Raw genomic sequence first — 19,073 nt, 5'->3', positions numbered from 1 at the left:
CGAACATAGATCCCTAGCACTGTGAGGCAGCAGTGCTAACCACTGTGCTACCGTGGTTTGATTACAGGAACAAGAAAATTGAAAGAAGGTACAGTATCTATTTCTCCCAGCGTTTGTGAAATGCTTTGGGACATTTTGCCACATTAAAACAAGTTGCTGCTCAAATTTGATCTTGTATTACAAAGAACATGGTAAACAGGAATTAGATGTGACATAGATTGCATGGCAAATGCCATCTTGCTCCACACCCTCTCCTGTCTGGTGCCCAATGACCAAAACACAGCCTTTCAGTTTTGTCTGTCATTTCTTTCCAGTCTTCACCTTCCACTTTTGGAAAACAGAAGGAAATATCTTTTGAATTTTTCCAAGATCTTTAACCTTCCATTTTGCCATTTCCTTGTCCAAAACATGACTCTCCGCCCTGCACATGTTGAACGCTATCCCTGAGACAGTGCAGAGTTATAACAATAAGCTGATCATGAGAAATGGTTTGCATTCAGAAAATGGGCCTTTGCAATTTGCACTAATTTCTCGCCTGTCACAATGGAATTGCAAATACATTAGAAAATCTGTGACTGGAAACAGCTGATCTTCCTTTATTAGATATTGAAAAAATTAGGAAGAATGATGGTTACAGCTGACGCAGATATATTACTGCACTAATACATCTCCACTACTTTGCTATCACCCATTTACAAGCAATCCATTTGCTGGAACTACATTTGCTTATTGCATTCTCTGACTTTCCTGGGCTCTGCAGTTTAAACTGTTTGAACTCACATAAATGGAAGATGCAAATCCAAGGTTTTATTCGCAGTAAAAAAGGGAGATTTTGATAATACGTACCAAATTCTGCAAAGTTGCTGCTAAAAGACCAATGCAATAACTTCTCTGATGACCCTATTTTTCACTGAAGTCTCCCAAGACTTTTCATTTCTCCCGCTGTTGGTTATTCAAAAGCGGAATCATTACGGTGATGGGACAGAGGGGTTCATTTGCCGCAGGTAATCAGATTTGCTGTGTACTATCAGGCTATCCTGGCAGCCAGTTCTTTAAACTGAAAGATCCAAGATAAACATGATGTTCAGTCACCAAATCTCACAAAGATGAAGTGTGGTTTTGGAAATTAGATTAATTTTAACCTCAGTTTATACAAAGGAATTCCAATTGCTTATTTTTGGACTAGATATACTGTTATCGGCTAACTATGGGCAGTGGATTCAGAGAAATAGAGAAACTGACTAAACAGGTCTTTGAGGACTGGGGTTTGTGTTTGAATGAGCTACCTAAACACTCTTTGCAGCATTTTTCCATTATAATTTATTATTCACAGGTCTGCAGCACACTGAGACAGCTCCACAGTGGCTGTACCCATGAGGGAGTCATGATGTGGAGATGCCGGCGTTGGACTGGGGTAAACACAGTAAGAGGTTTAACAACACCAGGTTATGAAACTCATCTCCAAACTCCGTGGCCTGGGCCTCAGCTCCTCCCTATGCGACTGGATCCTGAACTTCCTAACCCACCGACCACAATCAGTAAGGATAGGCAACAACACCTTCTCCACGATCATCCTCAACACTGGTGCCCCACAAGGCTGTGTTCTAAAGCCCCTACTATACTGTGTGGCCAAATCCCCTCCCCCAATGCAATTTTCAAGTTTGCTGACGACACCACCATAGTGGGTCGGATCTCAAACAATGACAGACAGAGTACAGGAATGAGATAGAGAATCTGGTGAACTGGGGCGGCGACAATAATCTCTCCCTCAATGTCAACAAAATGAAGGAGATTGTCATCGACTTCAGGAACCGTCGTGGAGAACATGCCCCTGTCTGCATCAACGGGGATGAAGTAGATATGGTTGAGAGCTTCAATGTTTTTAGGTGTCCAGATCGCCAACAACATGTCCTGGTCCTCCCATGCTGACACTATAGTTAAGAAAGCCCACCAATGCCTCTACTTTCTCAGAAGACTAAGAACATTTGGCATGTCGGCTACGACTCTCACCAATTTTTGCAGATGCACCATAGCAAGCATTCTTTCTGGTTGTATCATAGCTTGGTATGGCTCCTGCTCTGCCCAGGACTGCAAGGAACTACAAAAGGTTGTGAATGTAGCCCAATGCATCGCACAAACCAGCCTCTCATCCATTGACTCTTCCCGCTGCCCCGGCAAAGCAGCCAGCATAATTAAGGACTCCACGCACCCCGGCCATTCTCTCTTCCACCTTCTTCTGTCGGGAAAAAGATACAAAAGTCTGAGGTCATGTACCAACCGACTCAAGAACAGCTTCTTCCCTGCTGCTGTCAGACTTTTGAATGGACCTACCTTGCATTAAGTTGATCTTTCTCTACACCCTAGCTATGACTGTAACACTACATTCTGCACTCTCTCCTTTCCTTCTCTATGAATGGTATGCTTTGTCTGTATAGTGCACAAGAAACAATATTTTTCACTGTATCCCAATACACGTGACAACAATAAATCAAATCAAATCAAATCAAACCAATGTGGATCGGATTGGAGGAACTGAAATGCTTTTTCATTCCTCAAAAGCTGAAGAACTGATACAGATTCGATACATTAACTGTATTTCACTCTCCACAGACGCTGCCAGACCTGCTGAGATTTTCCATCAATTTCTGCTTTTGTCTCAAAAGATTAATTATTTATCCTTTGAATTCTGATCAATATTACAAACTGACCTGTGACCCTGATGTCCACTTCCTTCTCATCAATTCCATATGGATTGGTAGCTGTACATTTATAAATTCCTTGATGTTCTGATGTTGCGTGGAAAATACAGAGGATTCCAGGAGGAGCAATCTCAACGTTGCTGCCATTACTGGGATCTTCCCATTTTAATGTAGGTGTGGGATTTCCATTGGAATTGCAGATCAGTGTAACCTCATCACCTTTACTGACATTTACTGGAAATCCTGACACAGTTTTGTTATTTACTGAAATGGTTGTGTCTCCTGGTTTATCTGGAAAAGAGAAGTGAAATAGTATGAAAAAGGTGTTTGGAGAAGCAGTAGTGATGGGACACAAGTTCAACCCCATTGCCAGTGAGTTCCCAATTCCAGCCGTGTCAGTGTGGGACATTGAATCCCCACAGGTGTGAAAGAGGCCATTTGGCCCATCGAGTCTGCACTGACTCACCGAAAGAGCATCCCTGCCAGTCCCTCCCTTCCACGCTATCGTCTTAACCCCATGCATTTACCATGGCTAGTCCACCTAACCTACACTTCTTTGGACACAAAGCCCATGCCCAATCCACCTAATCTGCACATCCTTTGACAGTTTGAGGAACCCGGAGGAAACCCACACAGACAGGGGGTGAACATGCAAACCCCACATGGAGAGTCACTGTTGTAGGTAAAAAACCTCTGACACTATTAGTGGTTCAAAATACAGTGTTTATTTTCACAATTGTGGGAGAAGTGAGGTTCCTAACAGTGGACCCAGGCCTTCTCTTCGAACACAAGTAAGAACAGAGTTTATATATGTCCCTGTTCCCGCCCTCATTACATTGCAATTTTCTGAGATGGCTGTCATTGTTCATGGTGAGATTCTTGTTGGTTTAGCAGTATCTTCCTCTGCGTAGTTTGTTCAATCTCCAAGGCCACGATTGTTCGTCATTTATATCCTTGAAACAACATCACAGGTTTTGCACAAACAAGTTAACTAATATACACACAGGTTTGTATAATACTTTATATCAGGATAAGATGAATAACGTATGATGAATATATATATATATTAATCTATGGTGATTCAAAGACAGAAGGCATACATGTCAACTCCATTGTGTTAAACAAAGGTACATAAAAATGGAGACTGTTTCGCTTATTTCGAGCTGGGTTAATTGCATTTCTTGATAACAAATGGAGACAGAGGAATAGCTGTTCCTCTTATCTGGCACAGACATGAAAAACACCGAACTCTGACGAAAACATGAACTCTGCAGTGTTCTCAACAAAATCACAGAGTTCGGGTCTTAATGCTTAAGTGTGACAAAGTTCATTAACCCATTCCCGACTTCACTCCCCCCTTCTGGTCGGATGCCAGGTCCAAACATGGCACCTATGACCAACTCAGAACCATATGTTATCGGGGAATGGGCCTAGCTCCTTAGTCGGGAGGTCTGCTCCCTCCACCTGTACACTTGCGACTGTCATAATTCGCGCTGTTACTGTTTTGCAACAGGCGTTCAATAATGCCACACAAACACAGCAAGTAATTACAATTACAATTAATACAATCAATCCATGCATCAGGTATGAATCCCACGACCCGAATCATTGCCCCAGTCAGCCCGGAGGGTTATAATCATGATATTGGTTCCCTTCTTCCTGTATTGCTTTTGCTACTTGTTTAATATGATCTGCTAAGCGAGTTATATTCTCAGAAGCTTCGGGAATATACGTACAGCATTTCGAGCCAACTATGGCATATGTTCCACCTTGGGAGGCTAGCACATAATCGAGTTCCAAACAGTTCTGTAACGCCACAGTTCGAATAGCTACGACCTCTGCTGACATTTCAGAGATGGCCGTGCTCACCTCCTCGAACCCATCCTTAGTCTTATTTGCAACTTTCTCTAGGGTTGAGGCCATCCGTATAAGTTCCTGTGCTGCCTTTGCCGTCCCAAAAAATGGGTAGGTTATCATGAAGAACTGTTCTGTCTCACTAATGGCTCGCTTAGCCCTAAGCAGGTGTATCTCGGGGTGGTCCCGTAAGTCAATGTAATGGTGAATATAAGGCACCACATATGCCAAATAGCACGATCCTGTCCAATTCCAGGGAAGCCACGGATAGGCATTTTTTCCACAGACAAAATAGGTAACATTATATGCAGTCATCTCGCTTATATAAGCGGAGGAGAGGTTAACCGGGACGGTGGCTATGGGGCACTGGATTGTGACCTGTATCATGGCCTCAGCGTCATTAGTGATATCAATCTGCTGTATACAGTAGTTACGGCCAACAGGTATGGTTCCATTTCTTATCAGGCAGATAGATCCCCTCTGTTTATTTTTCACAATGAAGTAGGGTGGGGAATCTGATCTGTCGTAGCTGGGCTGGTAATTCTTCTTAAAGGACGATAAAGTGCACCCTCCGCCCCCTAGCCTTGAAACAACATCACTGTTGCTGATACCCTGCATAGTGGTACCCGATGGGGTTTTAAATATCAGTTGCCTTGTCCCTTTCTGGGTTCCATTCCTTATTTAAAACCCATTCAATTACTTCTGGAGCTGATAAAGGGATAGGGAATAAAGGATTTCCTCCCTTTCCTCCGTGCGTGGGAGTGTGTGAACAGACCCAGCACTTGCTCAGATTCGATTGTGATGCATACAGATAAGACATATACACAAAGGTGTTCATACAATAGACAGAGTCATCATTACAGAGATGATCACTGTGCTTCATCCCTAACTCCTCATAATTCAATTTATATTCTCCCGCTATGGCTAACAGGGCCAGAGTTGTGATCATGAGCATGAGAAGCATCTTATCACTTACTAATATCCCGCGCGACTGTTATACAATGGTTCAAAGGCTATATTGCCCACGCGCAAAGTTTCTGCGCGCCCGTTCAGCTTGCTTGGAGGTCAGTTGTTGTTTGTTTATATCTGCAATTGGAGTATATCACATATTTTTCCAATTAATTTCAGCATATTCAACTGAGTATATACAGGCACAGATATCATACTTCATGCGGCTCATTTCATTTTTGTACTAGCCCTGATTTGTTAGGTAATATTTTTACTAGGACATCCCACTGTTGGGACTGTCAGGGAGCATTTCAAGCTCTCTCTGCATCTCTTATTTCTTGATTGTCTTTTACCGATTTATGCATCCCTTTTAGTTGGGTGCTTAGTTCCAAAACATATCTCCTGATTTTATCTTTTAGTGGACCTACATCGGTCCCACCTGTTATGATGCTTTCTGGTAATTGCGTCGTCCGACCTGTCATTAGCTCATAAGGGGTTAATCCAGTTGTTTGGTTTGTAGCGACCCTTAATCTCATTTAGTATGGTGGGCAATACCTTCATCCACGTTTTATTTTCCCGATGTCTGTATGGCCTTCGCCAGTGCAAAGTATTTTTGCCCAATGTAATTAATTGTGCTATGCTTTAAGTTAATTGAAGCTAATTTGGCCTCAGCAGCTTGGAATCCTGAGTCCAACTTAGAAACTTAGCTGCATTCTCTGAAAGTACAATGTAAGGTAAACAAACTTTCTCATGGCCAAGTTGTTGATGTAGCTGGAGACTGCTTGTATGTAATAATAATATCTAATTTAGTTATGCTTTAGAAACAGATGTTTTTTTTAAAATCTCAGCGCTGGGTTTTGGTTGGTCTCTCTCTCTCTCCTTTTTCTAAAATAACCGTTATTTCAAAAGCAATACTTAAAGAAAGGCATATTTACTTCAGATCAGTCGAGTTTATTCTGAAGAAATAAACAGACCCTTCAGTTGGCTTGCTGCAAATCAAACAACACTTTGCACTGGCTGCAGCCGGACATTCTATCAAAAGACATCGCTTTTCTCATTTAAATCACATACCATACTACTCCGATCTTTGTATGATGTATTCTTACATTATATCAAATTTGATCATTTGTTTGTCCACATTTGAAAGTGCAATGATTAAGCAGAAATGATTCTTCTATAGACAGATTGTCTCACAAGGTAAACACCAGTGTTTTGTGGTCATAGATGCCAATTGTATGCTGCCATACACAGCTCTTTAAAAACACAGATAACCGAATAAGCCGTTTGTTGTGTGCAGTCGAATGCTGCAAGATTTTTGAGTCTGGCTGCAAAGCCAGTCTTCAACTCTTTTTTTTTCTCTCTCTCTCTCTCTCTTACGTAATCCGGTTTCACTTCCTGTCATGTGAATGTTAATTGTGCAAGCTATTACAAATTATGCCAAAGAATGGTTACATGTTTGGAATAATGAGCCTTTTTTTTCACAGACTTATGTTTTTATCAATACACAATATATATTATATCGGGTATCTCAAAACCCTCTTAATTTAATTTTTAAATTAATCTGTTTCCATTTTTAAACTGAGCTCCAGATCAGAATTCCTTCAGAACGATAACAAGCACAATACATATAACAATAACAAGAGTTACTTGATTAGAAATGTTTTGGTTTGCTTCCTAGCTGGCTAGGTTTTAAGCTTTGCAGTGTTCTTAGATTTGGAAAACCTAGAACAATAGATGGAACAATTCCAACGGCAGTCACCCAAGGCCAGAATCGAGCCCAGGTCCTTGGCTTTGTGAGGCAGCAGTGCTAACCACTGTGCCAGCTTGCTACCCTTCATCAGCAAGGATGGAGTGGAACAGGAAACTTAAACAGAATAAATAAATAACACAATTTCACAAACCAATGGACATTCAGGATTTAATTGGAGGAACTGGACAGATTTTTCAATCCTTCAAAGATTAATTATTTATCCTTTGAATTCTGATCAATATTACAAACTGACCTGTGACCCTGATGTCCACTTCCTTCTCATCAATTCCATATGGATTGGTAGCTGTACATTTATAAATTCCTTGATGTTCTGATGTTGCGTGGGAAATACGGACAATTCCAGGAGGAGCAATCTCAACGTTGCTGCCATTACTGGGATCTTCCCATTTTAATGTAGGTGTGGGATTTCCATTGGAATTGCAGATCAGTGTAACCTCATCACCTTTACTGACATTTACTGGAAATCCTGACACAGTTTTGTTATTTACTGAAATGGTTGTGTCTCCTGGTTTATCTGGAAAAGAAAAGTGAAATAATATGAAAAAGGTGTTTGGAGAAGCAGCAGTGATGGGACACAAGTTCAACCCCATTGCCAGTGAGATCCCAATTCCAGCTGTGTCAGTGTGGGACACATTCCACAGTCTGTCCAGAAACCAAGGCCGAGAAACTCAATGGGTGGAATTTTATTTGAAAAAATTCAAAGTGCTGAACAAGCGTGAAAACGGGGGAGAATCCACACCAATTTTAGGGTGAGCTCCAGTTGCAATCATATGGCACTTAGTGAAAAAGAAAAGCCCAGGTACGATTCTCGCTATTAGGAGAGGGGCGGGGCCTAATCTCACCAGTGAAGCCTGCTCCTGAGCTTTAGGGGCACCATTGCGCATGCGCCCTGATTTCCCGGTGAACTGGGCGATCTCCTACTGGCCGCTCCCCCAACACTCCTCCGCACGGACATCAGGACCCACCACTGATCGTTCCCTGTGCCAGTCTCCCCACCCCCCCCACCTCCCCCCCGCCCCCTGAACCCTGATCACCGTCCTCACTGATCAAACACCCCTGTAGAGGAGTTCCCCCCTTCTGAGAGAAAACATTATGCTTCATCTCTGTTTTAACTGGGTGACCCTTTATTTTTAGCAGTGACCCCTAGTTCTCTAGAGCAAGCATTCTCTCCACACCCAGCCCGTCAAGATCCCTCAGGATCTTATATGTTTCAATCAAGTTGCCTCTGGGTGGCAAAGTGGTTAGCACAGCTGCCTCACAGCGCCAGGTACCCAGGTTCGATTCACGGATTGGTCACTGTCTCTGCGGAATTTGCACATGTCTGCGTGGGTTGCCTCTGGGTGCTCCAGTGAATACAAGCCTCGCTTGTCCAATGTTTCCTCATAAGACAGCCAGCACAGTGCGGGTATCAGTCTGGTAAACCTTCTCTGAACTGCTACCAATGCATCTATATATTTCCTTAAATAAGGTGACCAATGCTCCAAATGTGGTTTCACTGGTACCCCGTACAAGTGAAGCATAATCTCCATACTTTTGTATTCAACACCCCTCGCAATAACTGATAATATTCTATTAACTTTCCTAATTACTCCCTGTACCTGCATACTAGCCATTTGTGATTCATACACGAGGGCGCCCAAGGTCCCTATGCACCTCAGAGCTCCCCAATCTTTCACCATTTAGATAAATGCTTATTTTCATTCTTCCTGCCAAAATGGACAATTTCACAATTTCTCACATTATACTCCAATTGGTCCACTGATCTTTGCCCACTCACTTAACCTATCGATATATTTTTGTAATCTCCTTACTCTTATCAAAAACATTGGCAACCATTTCTTCAATCCCTTCATCCAAGTCATTTATATAAATTATAAACAGTTGAGGTCCCAGCACTGATTCCCATGACACATCGCTCGTTACACAACTTGCCAACCTGAAGAAGACCTATTTATGCCTACTCTCAATTTCCTGTTAGCCAGCCAATCTTCTATCCATGCTAGTATGTAATCCCCTATAACATGAGCTTTAATTTTCCACAATAACCTTTGATGTCGCACTTTATAAAGCACCTCATCGACATCTAAGTACAGTACATCCACTGACAAACTGGGAAGCTTTTATCAAAACAAACGTTATTTAATAACACAGTGTAATTATAACAAATGTATTGGCTTAACTTCTCATGCTTGAACAATATTTAAACATGACAAGGTACAATTTTCAACTGCTAACCTATCACTATGAGTTCCAGTCAAGCAATATTCTTCTTACAGACTCAAATATCTCTTCAAAAGTAGTTAGAAAAACACAGGCATGCTCGCTTGTCATAGGTGCCAGTCCTGGAGCTTCTAGAAAGTCTTTTGGAGAGAGAGACACACACAGAGAGACACTGCTTTCACTGAAAGCCCAGGCAGCAACTGCTTGTATTTTAAGATGAAAATGAAACTGGTCTGTCCCTGCAAGACCCTGGTCTGTCCCTGCAAGAAACTGGTCTGTCCCTCCTCCCGTTAAGAACACAAGTCTATCCCTGTCAATCAATCTAATCAAAACTCTACTTGAAACCCCAGGCAAAACCTAACTAAACACAAAAGTAATAGCTCTGCTTAAACAAACACTCTGTTGTGGGGAAATTAAAGAAATGGTTACCTGGCACACAAAATGGTTACCTGGGAAGGGACATTAAACAGGCACTAGCTTTTAGCATAGACAAGTTACTTAAAGTTAAAACCTGCAGGAACCGAAATGCTGCAGGAAGCTAGTCAGAGTTTAAGGCACTTTAAAGATAAGAGCAGACCCAGAACAATGAATCTGGTAAACAAGATCAGCCACAGATGGGAACATAAATACATAAGTGCAACAACATCAGCCACTGAATGTATAGATCGAAACCAGTCATTGATAGAGGAAATGTATCCATTCTATGAACAATGCTATGTTAACTGCCGATGTCTGTACCTGTCTGCTTGTAACGATGTGTTAACTACCGATGTCCATAATCTGACTACTCAACCTATAACGATGTGTTAAACGGCTAATGTCCGGACTACCTATTGTCTAAAAGGTATAAAAATGATCAACTGCTATTGTGTAGTTGAGAAGGTAGCTGCCAAGTACTGCGGAGTACCAGTGCTTTCTCCCAAAGCTTCGTATCCGAAATAAAACTGTATTGTTGAACCTCCAAGTCTGACTCCGGTGGTAAATTTCCCACAACAACTCCATGTCTTAAATAAGTACTATCTGGTTCTCCCAGCTAACTAATTTAAAGATTTCCCTAGACAAACCGCCACCCTGCTAAACATACCCCTTACAAGAAACATGATATAAATATATTTCCTAAAGGCCATCACAACTTTATAAAACTCTATTTAGGCCAGAATTAGAGGATTGCATCCACCTTTGGTCACCATTACTTAGTGAGGATGTAAGAATGGTTGAGAAGGTACAGAAGAGGGATTTTAGTACAAGGTTAAGTTGAAGAAGCTGGTGTTCTCATTGGTGCAATCGAGTTCTCATTGGAGTTTGTGGGGAGACAGAGGTGTACAAGTTTATGCTAAGTTTAGATGAGGTAGATAAAGAAAATTGTTCCATTAGCTGATGATTCAAAGACCAGAAATTACAGATTCAAGGTTTTGAACATGAGGCGCAGGGAGGGTATGAGAAACAACTTTTTTACTCAGTGACAAGTTATGACCTGGAACTTGCTGACTACTAGGGTGGGGACGTGATGACAATCAATGATTTCAGAAGAAAATTGACAGTACATGAAGGAAATAAACTTTCAGATCGACAGGGATAGAGAGAATGAAAGTGACTGGCTTGCTTTACAAAGAGCTGACATAAACTCAATATGCAGAATGACCTCCTAATGTGGTATAATGACTCTGTGACTCTATCAAGAAACAAACCTATTACTATATAAATGCTACTTACAGTGAGTTTGCAGAGTTACAGAGGAGTTTGCGATTATTTTTCTGTTGCTAGAACCCGAATCCACTTCGGCCAAGCAGGTGTACACCTGTCCATCATCTGACACACTTGCAGTGAAACTGAAGACATTCCTCAATCTTTTATCTTCATCTGGATAACCTTGTTCTCCTGTGGAATTGCTCTGAACAATCTCACTCCCCCTCAGCCATGTGAGTATGAGTTTATTGTTTGGATAGACCCTCGGACCAATGCACTCCAGACTATATGTTCTGTTAGCTTCCAGCACTTCCGGAGGTGAAGTAATGTTTATCTCTCGATCTGTTAAAGGGAGTTAACACAGTTAACAGAATTCACTGAAATAATCAATCTAAATATTTATACCATTCTCCCTGAATTTCAAAAGGGGTTACCACTGCTGCCTCACAGCTCCAGGGACCCAGGTTCAATTCCAGTCTTGGGTCACTGTCTGTATGGAATTTGTACGTTCTCCCTGTGTCTGCGTGGGTTTCCTCCATGTGCTGCAGTTTCCTCCCACACTCCAAAGATGTGCAGGGTAGATGGATTGGCCATGCTAAATTGCCCCTCAGTGCCCCAAAATATGTATTGAATATAATGTGAGAAAGCATGAACCTGCCGATTTTGGCAGGAAGAATAGAAAAGCGAAATATTATTTAAATGGAGAGAGAGTTTCAAAAGTTGGTGGTACAGAGGGATCCAGGTGTTAAAGTACAAGAAGTTAGTATGTAGGTACAGCAAGTGATTAGGAAGGTCAGGTGGAATGTTGTCATTTATTACATGGGGTATGGAATATAAAAACAGAAGTTTTAATGTCGTTGTACAGGATATTGGTGAGACCATATCAGGAGTATTGTGCGCAGTTTAGGTCTATTTAAGAAAGGACATAATTGCTTTCTCTGCTGTTCAGAGCAGGTTCACAATCGATTCCTGGGATGGGAGAGGGTGATCTTATGAGGAAAGATTGGAGAAGTTGGGTCTGTATCTATTTGAGCTGAGAAGATTGAGGAGCAAACTTCTTGAAATGTGTAAGATCCTGAGGGGATTAGACAGGGTAGAAACTGAAAGGATGAATACTCTTGTGAGAGAGATTAGAACGAGGGGACACAATTTCAAAATAAGGGCTCTCCCATTTAAGATGGAGATGAGAATTCTTTTCTCTCAGAGATTCTTCAATCCGTGCAACTCTCTTCTCCAGTGAACAGTGGAGGCTGGCTCATTGAATAATTATAAGGTGGAAGTAAGTAGATTCCTCTTGTCTAACAAAGAAATCAACGGGCATCGGGGGTCGGCAGAAAAGTGGAGCTGAGGCCACAAACAGATGAGCCAAGATCCTGTCGAATGGTTGAGCAAGTTCAAGTGACTGAATGGCCTTCTCTTGCTTCTAATTAATATGTGGAGCATGGACATCTTCAATACCTGAGGAGTTGCAAGTGAAATAGAACACTGTGCAATCATTAGCAAACAACCCTACTTCTGCCTCTGTTGAATGGAACGTCATTGATGAAGCAATTAAAGATGGTTGGTAAGGCACGTTCTTGAGGAACTTCTGTAACAATCAGTTTTAGCTTGTATCTTGTTGACAGCACATAGAACCATGGAAAAGTTACATCACAGAAGGAGGCCATTTGGCCTATCATGTCTATGTCAACCCGAAGACACCCAGGTGCTCTCTCTAATCCCACCTTCCATGGTAAATGCGCAGGCTTATGGGGATAGGGACGGTCTTGGTTAAAATGCTCTTATGGAGAGTTGGTGCAGACTTGATGGGCTGAATGGCTTTTTCTGCACTGTAGAGATTCTATGGTATCTTGTTTGCTTGACCGTTTCTTGATGTCACATGGAACAAATTGAATTTGCTGAAGCTTTGTATCTATTCTGATGGGAACTCAGGAGAAGGCCGACATGGATCATTTGCTTAGCATTTTTGGCTGAATATGTTGCTAACACTTTGGCACATTCACACAAGTGCTGATCTCTGACAACATTGGGTATGGGGACATTTGTTGAAACTCCTCCTCCCATTAGTTATTCAATTGTCGACCAGAATCCACAATGGGATGGTTAGGACTGTGGTATTGTTGCTCCCTTTGCTCCCTTTAGAGCAAAAATTTACCAAACTGAGAAGGACCTAAAAAATAAATGGACCCAATAAATGCTGGCCAGCCAGCGATGCCCATGTCCCATCAATGAATAAAAAAACACCTGAGGACAATTCAGCTGCGATATTGTGAAAGCGTCAACGTCCTGAGGTGAGATAAAGGCAGTTTGTATTTGGATAAGGAAGATGAAAAGGTGGATAAAGTAACAAATGATGCTTTTTCAAACACTGCTCAGGTACTTGAGTTTCCAAAGGTTTCACTATATCTTTACTCAAAAGGCCAGCTCAACGATACACAATGGAATGGTAGGTATGAACTTTCTGCTATAGACTCTAAGATCTGCTTCACCTGCTTCTTCAATCAATGACTGATTATTAATCCAGCTGAGAACAGGATCAAACTGTGTCTGATCCACTCTGACTGGCACCGGGCTACCCTAAATCAGTCAGATTCTGGTTTTCACTAAAGACTTTCCCCTGACACCACCTTCCTTTAATGCCGGGTAATCAACTATGTTAGAACAAGAGTTTTCACTTACTGTATACCGTGACCACCATTTTCTCCTCCTTCAGCTGAGAACTCTCCGATTTACAGAGCACAATGCATGCTGCTGCAAAATCCCATGCGCGGACACTCGGGAAATAGTCTCTGAACCAATTACTGCCAGTTGTTCTGTGATGCTGTGTCCCTGGTTTATATTCCACATTGATTATTGGGTCTGTACATGTGGTAGTACAGTTCACCTCTAAAGAATCTCCAAATTCCACAGCTGAGGGGTTTGTGTTGATTCTGATCTCAAATTCAGTTACAATAGCTGCCAAGGAAACAAATTAGAATAGATGCAGGAAAAGAAAATGCATTTAATTACAAAATTCATCATTAACTCTCCACAGTAACGGCAGTTTCATTTTGAAACCATGCACTTTTACATGGGAAACTGATGGAAATTAAATCTGGATCTGTAAAGAAAACAACAGGAGGTAGCTAAGAATTCAAATTCACGAACTGCTGTGAAACCCAGCGCTAATAAATGTATTTACCGATTGATAGAGTTAAATTTGCTGTAAAAGTGTAAAGAGCTGTAAATGATGCAAGTGTTAGTTTAGCCTTGGGTTCAATAAGCAGGCATTAGAAAGACCCAATAATGTGGCAACAACGACTGCAATATGGAAGGGAAAGCAGCAGATTGCGAATATTTACAAGATCACACAATAGGTTCAGATAAAGATAGCTCTCTCCATCTTACTGTCCACATTTAGTCATTTCAAATGCAGTGATGTACAAGATAATTCTTCTGGTGCATGCCACTGCTTGAGAGGAGGTCATGATGTGGAGATGCCGGCGTTGGACTGGGGTGAACACAGGAAGAGTTTTAACAACACCAGGTTAAAGTCCAACAGGTTTATTTGGTACCAAATAAACCTGTTGGACTTTAACCTGGTGTTGTTAAAACTCTTACTGAGAGGAGGTCAACAGGAGAATGGACAAGTTCAGCACCCTTAGCATTTCAGCATTTAAAAAGTAGGAAAATGGGCTAAAATCAAGATCTGTCCTCCGGGTGAGTGCGGCCTGAGGCTGGGATAGGGAACACTTTTATATCAATAGTGTTACATTCTTACAGTCCACAGATTAAAGCCGCTCAGTTTACTAACAGCAATACTGAAAACCCTTGCATTTATATCGAGCCTTTATCATGGTAAAATGTCACAAAGTGACAGGAGTGTTATTAAAGAGTGTTATTAAACTGGATACTGTTTCCATTACCCAGTAGGAGGGACAGGAAGGAATGTGTGAATGACAGAGGCACTGGCCTGCTTTGAAGCCATGATGTGGAGATGCCGGCGTTGGACTGGGGTGAACAAAGTAAGAAGTCTCACAACACCAGGTTAAAGTCCAACAGGTTTATTTGGCAACAAATACCATAAGCTTTCGGAGCGCTGCTCCTTCGTCAGATGGAGTGGAAATGTGCTCTCAAGCAGTGCACAGACACAGAAATCAAGTTACAGAATACTGATTAGAATGCGAATCCCTAAAGCCAGCCAGGTCTTAAAGGTACAGACAATGTGTGTGGAGGGAGCATTAAACACAGGTTAAAGAGATGTGTATTGTCTCCAGACAGAACAGCTAGTGAGATTCTGCAAGCCCAGGAGGCAAGCTGTGGGGGTTATTGATAGTGTGACATAAATCCAACATCCCGGTTTAGGCTGTCCTCATGTGTGCGTTCAGGCAAGCGTTCTCCAAGGCGTTCTCATAAGACAGCCAGCACAGTGCGGGTATCAGTCTGGTAAACCCTCTCTGAACTGCTCCCAATACATCTATATCTTTTCTTAAATAAGGTGACCAATGCTCCAAATGTGGTTTCACTGGTACCCCGTACAAGTGAAGCATAATCTCCATACTTTTGTATTCAACACCCCTCGCAATAACTGATAATATTCTATTAACTTTCCTAATTACTCCCTGTACCTGCATCCTAACCATTTGTGATTCATACACAAGGGCACCCAAGGTCCCTATGCACCTCAGAGCTCCCCAATCTTTCACCATTTAGATAAATGCTTATTTTCATTCTTCCTGCCAAAATGGACAATTTCACATTTTCTCACATTCTACTCCAATTGGTCCACTGATCTTTGTCCACTCACTTAACCTAGCGATATATTTTTGTAATCTCCTTACTTTCATCAAAAAAATTGGCAACCATTTCTTCAATCCCTTCATCCAAGTCATTTATATAAATTATAAACAGTTGAGGTCCCAGCACTGATTCCCATGACACATCGCTCATTACACAACTTGCCAACCTGAAGAAGACCTATTTATGCCTACTCTCAGTTTCCTGTTAGCCAGCCAATCTTCTATCCATGCTAGTATGTAATCCCCTATAACATGAGCTTTAATTTTCCACAATAACCTTTGATGTCGCACTTTATAAAGCACCTCATCGACATCTAAGTACAGTACATCCACTGACAAACTGGGAAGCTTTTATCAAAACAAACGTTATTTAATAACACAGTGTAATTATAACAAATGTATTGGCTTAACTTCTCATGCTTGAACAATATTTAAACATGACAAGGTACAATTTTCAACTGCTAACCTATCACTATGAGTTCCAGTCAAGCAATATTCTTCTTACAGACTCAAATATCTCTTCAAAAGTAGTTAGAAAAACACAGGCATGCTCGCTTGTCATAGGTGCCAGTCCTGGAGCTTCTAGAAAGTCTTTTGGAGAGAGAGACACACACAGAGAGACACTGCTTTCACTGAAAGCCCAGGCAGCAACTGCTTGTATTTTAAGATGAAAATGAAACTGGTCTGTCCCTGCAAGACCCTGGTCTGTCCCTGCAAGAAACTGGTCTGTCCCTCCTCCCGTTAAGAACACAAGTCTATCCCTGTCAATCAATCTAATCAAAACTCTACTTGAAACCCCAGGCAAAACCTAACTAAACACAAAAGTAATAGCTCTGCTTAAACAAACACTCTGTTGTGGGGAAATTAAAGAAATGGTTACCTGGCACACAAAATGGTTACCTGGGAAGGGACATTAAACAGGCACTAGCTTTTAGCATAGACAAGTTACTTAAAGTTAAAACCTGCAGGAACCGAAATGCTGCAGGAAGCTAGTCAGAGTTTAAGGCACTTTAAAGATAAGAGCAGACCCAGAACAATGAATCTGGTAAACAAGATCAGCCACAGATGGGAACATAAATACATAAGTGCAACAACATCAGCCACTGAATGTATAGATCGAAACCAGTCATTGATAGAGGAAATGTATCCATTCTATGAACAATGCTATGTTAACTGCCGATGTCTGTACCTGTCTGCTTGTAACGATGTGTTAACTACCGATGTCCATAATCTGACTACTCAACCTATAACGATGTGTTAAACGGCTAATGTCCGGACTACCTATTGTCTAAAAGGTATAAAAATGATCAACTGCTATTGTGTAGTTGAGAAGGTAGCTGCCAAGTACTGCGGAGTACCAGTGCTTTCTCCCAAAGCTTCGTATCCGAAATAAAACTGTATTGTTGAACCTCCAAGTCTGACTCCGGTGGTAAATTTCCCACAACAACTCCATGTCTTAAATAAGTACTATCTTGTTCTCCCAGCTAACTAATTTAAAGATTTCCCTAGACAAACCGCCACCCTGCTAAACATACCCCTTACAAGAAACATGATATAAATATATTTCCTAAAGGCCATCACAACTTTATAAAACTCTATTTAGGCCAGAATTAGAGGATTGCATCCAACTTTGGTCACCATTACTTAGTGAGGATGTAAGAATGGTTGAGAAGGTACAGAAGAGGGATTTTAGTACAAGGTTAAGTTGAAGAAGCTGGTGTTCTCATTGGTGCAATCGAGTTCTCATTGGAGTTTGTGGGGAGACAGAGGTGTACAAGTTTATGCTAAGTTTAGATGAGGTAGATAAAGAAAATTGTTCCAATAGCTGATGATTCAAAGACCAGAAATTACAGATTCAAGGTTTTGAACATGAGGCGCAGGGAGGGTATGAGAAACAACTTTTTTACTCAGTGACAAGTTATGACCTGGAACTTGCTGACTACTAGGGTGGGGACGTGATGACAATCAATGATTTCAGAAGAAAATTGACAGTACATGAAGGAAATAAACTTTCAGATCGACAGGGATAGAGAGAATGAAAGTGACTGGCTTGCTTTACAAAGAGCTGACATAAACTCAATATGCAGAATGACCTCCTAATGTGGTATAATGACTCTGTGACTCTATCAAGAAACAAACCTATTACTATATAAATGCTACTTACAGTGAGTTTGCAGAGTTACAGAGGAGTTTGCGATTATTTTTCTGTTGCTAGAACCCGAATCCACTTCGGCCAAGCAGGTGTACACCTGTCCATCATCTGACACACTTGCAGTGAAACTGAAGACATTCCTCAATCTTTTATCTTCATCTGGATAACCTTGTTCTCCTGTGGAATTGCTCTGAACAATCTCACTCCCCCTCAGCCATGTGAGTATGAGTTTATTGTTTGGATAGACCCTCGGACCAATGCACTCCAGACTATATGTTCTGTTAGCTTCCAGCACTTCCGGAGGTGAAGTAATGCTTATCTCTCGATCTGTTAAAGGGAGTTAACACAGTTAACAGAATTCACTGAAATAATCAATCTAAATATTTATACCTTTCTCCCTGAATTTCAAAAGGGGTTACCACTGCTGCCTCACAGCTCCAGGGACCCAGGTTCAATTCCAGTCTTGGGTCACTGTCTGTATGGAATTTGTACGTTCTCCCTGTGTCTGCGTGGGTTTCCTCCATGTGCTGCAGTTTCCTCCCACACTCCAAAGATGTGCAGGGTAGATGGATTGGCCATGCTAAATTGCCCCTCAGTGCCCCAAAATATGTATTGAATATAATGTGAGAAAGCATGAACCTGCCGATTTTGGCAGGAAGAATAGAAAAGCGAAATATTATTTAAATGGAGAGAGAGTTTCAAAAGTTGGTGGTACAGAGGGATCCAGGTGTTAAAGTACAAGAAGTTAGTATGTAGGTACAGCAAGTGATTAGGAAGGTCAGGTGGAATGTTGTCATTTATTACATGGGGTATGGAATATAAAAACAGAAGTTTTAATGTCGTTGTACAGGATATTGGTGAGACCATATCAGGAGTATTGTGCGCAGTTTAGGTCTATTTAAGAAAGGACATAATTGCTTTCTCTGCTGTTCAGAGCAGGTTCACAATCGATTCCTGGGATGGGA

At 41.5% G+C, this 19,073-nt stretch overlaps 1 protein-coding gene across 1 annotated transcript in view; it reads right to left on the bottom strand.

The window, feature by feature from the left end:
• Positions 1-300: 300 nt before the first annotated feature.
• LOC144507623 (vascular cell adhesion protein 1-like) overlaps positions 301-19,073 on the bottom strand; it is a 31,200-nt gene continuing 12,427 nt past the window's right edge. The window contains exons 4-10 of the mRNA XM_078234778.1: positions 18,121-18,435; positions 13,858-14,133; positions 11,206-11,520; positions 7,505-7,786; positions 2,709-2,990; positions 2,011-2,088; positions 301-443 (exon numbers count right to left, since the gene is read on the bottom strand). Of these exons, the coding sequence (XP_078090904.1) occupies positions 301-443; positions 2,011-2,088; positions 2,709-2,990; positions 7,505-7,786; positions 11,206-11,520; positions 13,858-14,133; positions 18,121-18,435 (1,691 nt within the window). The remainder of the gene's footprint in view (positions 444-2,010; positions 2,089-2,708; positions 2,991-7,504; positions 7,787-11,205; positions 11,521-13,857; positions 14,134-18,120; positions 18,436-19,073) is intronic.

Source organism: Mustelus asterias, chromosome 19, assembly GCF_964213995.1.
Source record: "Mustelus asterias chromosome 19, sMusAst1.hap1.1, whole genome shotgun sequence".
Lineage (NCBI taxonomy): Eukaryota > Metazoa > Chordata > Chondrichthyes > Carcharhiniformes > Triakidae > Mustelus > Mustelus asterias.
This window is presented reverse-complemented; position numbering and strand designations above follow the sequence as displayed.